General features: G+C 26.3%; 1 protein-coding gene across 3 annotated transcripts; it reads left to right on the top strand.

The window, feature by feature from the left end:
• The first annotated feature begins 2,674 nt into the window (after positions 1–2,674).
• On the top strand, positions 2,675–8,602 carry LOC133830861 (leucoanthocyanidin reductase-like). Of its 3 annotated transcripts, none has more exons than XM_062260945.1 (5): positions 2,675–2,991; positions 3,212–3,352; positions 6,976–7,213; positions 7,308–7,511; positions 8,105–8,602. In XM_062260945.1, the coding sequence occupies exons 1-5, from the start codon at positions 2,788–2,790 to the stop codon at positions 8,242–8,244; spliced, it is 927 nt and encodes a 308-aa protein (XP_062116929.1). In that variant the 5' UTR covers positions 2,675–2,787; the 3' UTR covers positions 8,245–8,602. The 3 variants fall into 3 exon arrangements, with proteins under 3 accessions (XP_062116929.1, XP_062116928.1, XP_062116926.1); XM_062260944.1 differs by having other exon boundaries at positions 8,063–8,602; XM_062260942.1 differs by having other exon boundaries at positions 2,677–2,991; positions 8,048–8,602.
• The last annotated feature ends 482 nt before the right edge of the window (positions 8,603–9,084 follow it).

Genomic DNA, 9,084 nt, shown 5'->3' with positions numbered 1-9,084 from the left:
ATAAAATTAAATTTTAAAAAAAATGTATTTTTCATACTTAATCTTAAGTTGAAAAAAATTTTGAATTTTTTTTTTAAAAATGTAAATTTTATTTTTTTGTTAAATTAAAAAATATTTTAAGAATAATAACAAATTTTATCAATCATGTACTGCCACGTGTCCGTTGACTAGTCTACTTTAACATTTACTTATTTATTACTTTTAATTTAAAATTAATTTAATTATACATTAATCTCCATTTTGTAATTTTTTATTAAATTCTTTAATTTGTATTGGATTATTTACTTAATCAATAATAATTTTATTATATTTATATTTTATTAAATCATTTATATTTTTAACTTTTTCAATTACAAAACATCTAATATTAATGTTAAAATTAATTATTAATTATTAATTATTAATTATTATGATTGGTAATTTTATTTTATTTAAATTATAGTTAAAAATTATTTTTTTGATGAATTTTTAATTATACTTAAATATTTATTTAATTAATTATTAAACTTTTATTAATTTTACTAACTCCAACAAAAATTGGGCAGCATAACGACTATATTTCAAACTATCCCAAAAATTTAAAAACCTACAAATTAAACACATATATAACCAGAATAGTCCCAGAGCAATATACAGAACATTCTCATAACATGCACAACATAAACCAAGATTAATAACATATATCAAATCTTTCTATATCAGTAACATCAAAACAATTTATTTAGTAAATATTTATAAACAAATAATATTTAATATAAAAAATATAATATATATTTTTTTAATATACATAATCTAATCTATTTTTTAATATACATATTAAGCATTAAAATTAAAAAAATATACATTCTCAAATCAAATTTTTTTTAATAAATACTAAAATTATATTTTCTTTTTCATTATTAATATCATTTTTTTAAAACTACACATTTATTTATTTTATAAACAGAAAAATATAATTATAATAACAAATATCACACACATACATTTATATTAATCAATTTCTACAAAAATTTAACATTAAATAAACATATATACACACCCATTTACAGAAATACATAAACATATATCCATATACAAACATATATACAGATATATAAAAAAAAAAAACCAAATTTAAGTATATATATATATTCAGATATAACTAATATATATATATATATTCGGATATAACTAATATATATAAATATATACATATATATAAATATATACATATATATATTCGGATATAACTAATATATATAAATATATACATATATATAAATATATACATATATATTCGGATATAACTAATATATATAAATATATACATATATATATATATAATCATATATAAATATATATATATAAACCGAAATATATATAAACATATATAAATATATATATAAACTAACCTTTGCATTTGTTTCACCGAGAGAGTTACAACACACCTGTTCATAGGGAGAGAATAACAAAAAAAAAATACAATTACAAAACATAATATTGAGAAAAAAATCCAAAAATGTTAAAAAATTTCTCATTTTACTAACCTTGAGAGATGCTTCAATATATAACTTGAGCCACGGCGTGGGATTATGGGACACCGGTGGTCGGAAACTATCACAGAGGAGAGAGAGAGAGCTTTGCTTTCACAAACTCAGAACAGAAATGGGGAAGAAGGAGGCTGCGGCTGAGATATATCGTTAAGACTTTTGCCGGCGCGTTTCGTTGCGCCGGCAAAAGTCTAAAACTGCGCCGGCAAAAGTGTTTAAGTAAACCCTAAAGTAAAACGATGTCGTTTTAATTATCTCGACTTTTGCCGGCGCGTTTGTTCACTTTTGCCGGCGCAACTAAACGCGCCGGCAAAAGTAAGCCCACCTACTTTTTATTTCAAACGTGTAAAAATTTAAAAACACGTTGATTTTTGCTGGCGCGTTAGGTGAAATGCGCCGGCGAAAGTTTGTACGCTTATTTTGAAAAATCTGGCATTACTTTTGCCGGCGCAACCCCGACTTGCGCCGGCAAAAGTCATCTTTTCCGGCGTTAAATTGCGCCGGCATAGGGTTTGATTTTTGCCGGCGCAATTCATGAATTGCGCCGGTGAAAGTGATTTTTGCCGGCGCAATTACGAATTACGCCGGCAAAGAACTGGTTTCTTGTAGTGTCTCTATAGTGCAAGAAAACATTATAGTTTACTCTTCTACTATTATATATCATTTTGTATCAATATTGTACATACTAAGATTGTATGGTTAATAATTTTGAACTTTATATTAAATATGGATATCAAATATTATAATACAAATATATATAGGTGATGTTTAATTTATTATTGAATATTAATGTATTTGTACAAGTTTTATTGTGAATTTTTTATATCTTTAGACAATATGTGTGATCTTCGTAAATTTTCTTAAATTTTTTATAGATATCGAACATATTTTTGATATTTCTATAAGAATATGGTGTCATATTTCCATCGACACCGATATGCCATCATCATGTGCATGGATTGTTTGTTGTATCTACCATTCAAGGGCTAGCTATATCTTGCGTGAGCCTCTCTCTCATCATATAATGTTTCATGATTAAGCTCACGAACCTTTTCTAGTTTAGCACGCTAACCCCTTGAAGCTCTTTGCATTTTCTTTCTCTCTCTCTCTCTCTCTCTCTATATATATATATATGTTGGTATGTTGAGCACAAAAATAAGTGCAAGGACACAAGAATTATAACAATTAGATAAAACAAAAAAGAAAAAAAGAATTAGAGAAAGGAAGAGAGCATTATTACAAACCCCCTCCCGTAATCATGTGTGAGTCAGTTCCAGCTAATTTAGAAGGCGGTCGGGCCATGATCATTGGGTGTACCGGATTCATTGGCCGTTTTGTGGCCGAAGCGTGCCTGGACTCTGGTCTCCCCACCTATCTTCTAGTACGGCCCACCCAAAATTCAACTTCAAATAAGGCTGCTACCATCAACTTCCTTCAAAGTAAAGGAGCTGCTATTATTCACGTACAATATTTATAAGCTCTGCCTCTCTACCGTTGTAGTAGTAACTAGTAACTGATATATAATGTGATTTTTAAGAGTACATATGTATGTATATATATCACCAACGTACTATAGTAATATCAATATATATATATAGTACTACTGCTAATTAATCTTGTTTACGATTACTTTTATACTAAGTGTAAGTGTGTACATGTGTATGTATGCTATATCTGTACAGGGTTGCATTGAGGACCAACAATTGATGGAGAAAATTCTGAAAGAGTACAAGATTGAAGTTGTCATATCAGCTATTGGTGGCCAGGGCCTTTTGGACCAACTCATTTTGGTTCAAGCTATTAAAGCTGTCGGCACAATCAAGGTAATTGACTGTGTAATATATGAATATTAATATGGATTCATTAACGCCCTTTTGCCAAGGACAGTTTGTCCCGGTAGCCATTGATGACTAAAAAAGTACATTTTTATATATTAAATATACGAGTTTTCACTTTTTTTTTAATATATCACAATGGATTTCCATATCACCCTTTCCTGATGGATATTTATTAATTGATGGCTACTAAAGTACATTTTTATACATCAAATACACATTTTCTTTTACTTTTGTAATATTTTTTTGTGTATTATTATTATATTAATGTGTGGGACCATTTTGTTTACATTTTTAGACAATCTTATAACTATTAGCTAGATAAAAATTGAATGACCAAAATTTTGAGAGAAATTGGTGGGATGGCTTCAAAGAAAGTGCATCATGCATGTTCATTACAGATATTTTGATAAGTCCAAAGTTTTTATTTTGAGACAATGAATTTCATCCCACATTGTACGAAGGCGGGATGGGTGTAGACGTAGCTATTAATAGCTACAAAAGCACATTATTCAATTTTTTTATATCTTAATTGTTAAATTAATGTGTCATATATCATTTTGTACAAATTTCTAAACAATCGTATATATAACTACTAAATCAAAACTAGAGAGTTAAAATTATGAGAGGGGTGAGTGAGATCGCTAAAAAAGACATCATGCATGCATATATTTTGATATATATATATATATATAAGTATTGTTATTTGGAAAAGTTGTTTTTATGTTATTTCTTTTAAAACAAAATTATATGTTGCATTAAATCTTATTAAAATCAGAATGCTAGAATTGATTTTGTCGTAATATTGTAAAACAAAAAATCTTTACAGTCCCTAATTAATATATGTAACAAAATTACTAATTATATACCAGATTTTATATATTTATATTACATAAAACGTACATACAAAAGATGTCCACGATAAAAAGAAAATAATAATTAAAATAAGTTTCATTTACCTTTTACATTGCTATATAAAAATAAAGTTTATTGATCATCTCACGAAGTAAAGTACGTAACGTATATGTGATAAACACTATCATGCTACCAGGGATGCATAATATATGTCCTACTAAAATTTTCAGAAATTATATTAATGCATTAGTGTAAAGGTAAGACACACTAATTAATAAATAAATAATACAGTATTATATTCTATGAATTAAATGGTACATTTGTAACATTTTTTTTTTACAATTCTTCTCTCTTTCCTCTTACGGTAGAGAATAAGAGAAATTATCATGTCCGCTAGTTTTCTTCGTTTAGGTACCTATTTTTCTGCTGCTTAATGGTTTTCCAACATAAGGTTAACTTTCCAATAATTATCATCTTATCCTCAACCATTTTACTCACTTTTAGAAAATATTTTTCTTAATATAAAAAAGTAGAAGTTACTTCATATAATTCATGAGATAATATTAAAACTCTTGTTATATTTCCATAAATAGAAAATAATTCACCTAGAAATTTGGATGGATCATTTTATAAACAAATCCACTCAAAGATCTTAATTAAGCAAAACGTACAAGTCAAATCTAGAATTAAAATAAATACTCATTATCAACTAAATCATATTAATTATTATATTTTGACTAACACAAAGATTTTATAAAAAAAAAAGTATTCTTACTTTTTATAAAAGATTTCGTAATTATATCCTCCTTTTCTTAATCGTTACTTTTATTAAAGTTTCTTTTTTATTATTATTATAATAAAGTAGAAATTACATCATATAATTCATGAGATAATAGTCAAATTAAATAAGAAAATAACCCATCAACTAATAGATTTTTTTAAAATAATTTTTTGGATAATTCAGTTTCTAAACAAAATCCACCCATGGGTGAAAATAAAAATATTAAGATATGTCCTTAATTAATTAGGCAAATGAAATGTTCAATCAAACCTAAAATTGAAATAAATTACGTACTATTGAAAATAATTCGTTGTTAATTAAATATATATTATTATATTTTAATTTTCTCAAAAAAATTGTATCTTCTCCATATGTGTGTGGAATGGCACTATTATTAATTAATTGCTTCAAAAATATGTTATTAATTTTTATTATTTCTATATATGTGTGCATGTGTGTATATGAATATTATATATTTATAAAGAATAAAGATATTAAAAAAATATATTTAAATGAAGTAGAAAAAAATAGATAAATTGATAAATGATGTAATATAAGAATTTGAGGTAAAATATAAAAAATAAAATTATATTGTTGTATTTTAAAGAATAACTAGAGTTGAGAAACACTGGCGTGAGTACTCTTATTCTTTACTCACCTTTATTACAGAACTTGAAAATATAACCACACTCCTCCGCACAGTCTTTTGTAATGATTATTTTGGCTGATTACTTTTTATTTATAAAAATTAACTTTTAAGCCTCGTATTTTTTTAAAAAGTTAAAAATAAGAATAAATAGATCGATTATTTGAACACTCTATTTCAACAAATTATTCATTTTGACATTTTATTTATAAAAATTAACTTTCGAACCATGTATATGTATTTAAAAGGTTTAAATTCTTTATAAAAAATAAATTATATATAACATATGTTTTGTGTAAGGGTTCACACCATTTTGAACATTCTACTTTAGCCGATCACTCATTTGTTTTAAAAAATTAACTTTTGGACTTCATGTTTTTGTCAAAACGTTAAAAATTGGTATGTATATATATATATTTATATATATAAATTATTTGAACTACATGTGTTCGATTATCTGTATAGACTCTTTATTTTAAAATTTAGACCTCGTGTTTTATGTATTTGATTATCTGTTTAGACCATTTATTTTACAAATTTAATTTTAGAACCTCATGTTTTGTCAAAATATTTCAAATAGGTATATATAGATATATTATTTGAATAACATATATTTTGGTGAATTAGACCCTTTATTTTAAAAATAGTAAAATAAATTATTAAAATTTTGTGGAACAAAGAGTTAGGTATTGAATTTTCATAAATAATATTTGACTAAAATAGAATGGATCATAATATAATTTTTTTTTTATATAACTGTGTTGTACTTTTTTTTGATGAATAACTGTGTTGTACTTTTATTTTTAAGTAATTTTAAATATATATTTACATATGCCTATCAATATACATAGATAGATAGATATTTGTTTTGAGTAAATATATAGATAGATGTTTAGAAACTAAAATAAAAAAGTAGAATAATTTTTTTTTTTTTTTTAGAAATGTTGAATTAAAAAAAAAAAGAGAAAAATTAAGAAAATAGATAAAGTGATTTAGAACAATTTTAGAGTGTTACACTTGTGTTCTCATTTATATAGATACATAGATAGACATGCATGCTTCGTATAATTCATGAGAAAATAGCCAAAATATTTACCTATATATTTAGTTTAGATAATAATTAAAATGATTCACATATTTTGTTAAAATAAATAAATAAATAAAAATTTGGATAGTTTATTTTATAAATAAATAGAAGGCCCCAAATTTAAAGCTTCCTCCCCGGCCGGCCAAATTTAAAACAATATGGTGTCATTCGTAGACCTACATCTATATATGTTCCAGTAAAACATAAAAGTGATAGTAGGTGCGGTGTCTGCATGGATGCAGAGGTTCCTACCATCGGAGTTTGGACACGATATAGATAGAGTTGATCCAGTGGAGCCGGGACTAAGTGTATATAATGAGAAAAGAAGAGTGAGAAGGGCAGTAGAGGGAGCTGGAATCCCCTACACCTACATCTGTTGCAATTCCATTGCTGCTTGGCCATACCATGATAACACCCACCCTGCTGATGTTCTCCCACCCTTGGATCACTTCCTTATCTACGGTGATGGCACTGTCAAAGGTAAACTTCTCTCCACCCCACCAGAAAACTCTCTAATTCAACTCATTTCATACCAATTAATTAGGTACATTAATTGCTTAATTGATTTCCACAGCTTACTTTGTGGCGGGTTGTGACATTGGAAAATTCACTGTAAAAGCAATGAATGATGATAGAACAGTGAACAAAACTGTTCATTTTCGACCACAAGGCAACTTGTTTGATATGAACGAGCTTGCTTCTATGTGGGAACGCAAGTATGGACGCATTCTTCCCAGAATCGTTATGACAGATGATGATCTTCTCACCGCTGCTAAAGGTATATATAATTCAATGTACTTTTTTGCTACGCAGTTAATTGGTACACAACAACTTATAAAATTGGCCTAGTAAAATATTTAGTTTGGTTACTATGTTTAGCTTCGTTGTGACGATTCACAAAGAAGAAAGAAAAAATTATATATCACCTGCTACATATAGTTGACAATATATATATATATGTATAATTGTACTGTTAGATTTTAGTACTAGCTATAACATAATGATAGAAACTATCACTATTTTCTTCTCTTACAACGAAAATTAAGACCCCACATCTTCTTGAGTTAGAACACAAACCTCGATTGGGTAATGGTAACTCTCGGAGAAATGATGATGAAACTACATATATATAATTTGACATATCATGAGATCATTCTATATATATTACACGTTTGAGGGCCTAAATATTTCTATTGTTATTGTGCTATGATAGCTCTACAGTAGTTGTGGACTTAGGATTATATATGTTATATATATATGAAATTCAACCTTAAAATGAATAATATATATATTTGTGGTTCTGTAATTGAGTAGATTTGCCCATTCCAGCAAGCGTTGTTGCGTCTTTTACTCATGACATTTTCATAAAAGGATGTCAAATTAGTTACTCCTTGGACAAGCCTTCAGATGTTGAAGTCTGCTCTCTCTACCCAGAAACACCATTTCAATCAGTCGACTCCTGTTTCGATGAATTCGTCCAAAAGATCCTTGATGTTGCTAAAGCTAACTAGATGGCATGATGTCTTAATCAGTTCATAGAGGAGTAATTGACAAAATATTCTTTTTTTTTAATATCACTTTGCACAATATAATTTCTTTTTCATAATTATTATTTGCAAAAATGACCAACCAAACTCAACACCGTGTTTGACATACTACTTGTTTAGAAAGTCATTTTGCAAATAGTTATGAAAATAAAGTTATTTCACAAAGTGATATTAAAAAATATGTATTTTTATTAATTACTCTATAAAATATATATACTATTTGATGGTATGAATAATTTAAGGCATACATACACTTGTGTTATATTGCTACATTGTATTAATATGTTACATATAATAATAAATTACAATAATATTTGATTTTGGTTTTTTTTTTTAAAAGAAAACTTCCATTAAGTATATCTCTTCTATATAAAATGTGTCTAGATAACGGAAATTCTTGGTTTTAACGTTTTTTTTCCGTTAACTTTATGTAATATCCGTTTTCCCGGAAAGAATTTCGTAATTTTTTCCACTATGTGCATCCTTGTCATTTTTTTTCTTTTCCTTTGATGGAATATTGGATATGCATGATTTCCAATGGCGATAAAATTCATGGTTTCTTATGTTTAAATATATCGGAAATGATTGTAAAATCCCGGCATGTGCATAATGTCAAATAAATAATTAATGACTCGGGTTAAAATTATTATTTATTTTATGAATATTATTATTATTATAATAATAATAATAATAATAATAATATGGTATGAGTTATTTTATTTTTATTTTTTTGAGTTATTATATTATTATTATTTAAATGGATTAAATAATAGTAATCATAAGCAATTATGAAATGAATATAAT

The sequence above is a fragment of the Humulus lupulus genome, chromosome 4 (genome assembly GCF_963169125.1).
Source record: "Humulus lupulus chromosome 4, drHumLupu1.1, whole genome shotgun sequence".
NCBI classification, from domain to species: Eukaryota; Viridiplantae; Streptophyta; class Magnoliopsida; order Rosales; family Cannabaceae; genus Humulus; species Humulus lupulus.
Note: the sequence above shows the minus strand (reverse complement) of the source record. Positions and strands in the feature narration are given on the sequence as shown.

Excerpts from the sequence above, each read along its gene's own strand:
- LOC133830861 (XM_062260942.1), top strand. The coding sequence starts at position 2,788 with ATGTGTGAGTCAGTTCCAGCTAATTTAGAAGGCGGTCGGGCCATGATC. Across the intron at positions 3,353-6,975 it reads AAGCTGTCGGCACAATCAAG|AGGTTCCTACCATCGGAGTT; the intron begins GTAATTGACTGT and ends GCATGGATGCAG. Across the intron at positions 7,214-7,307 it reads CGGTGATGGCACTGTCAAAG|CTTACTTTGTGGCGGGTTGT; the intron begins GTAAACTTCTCT and ends TGATTTCCACAG.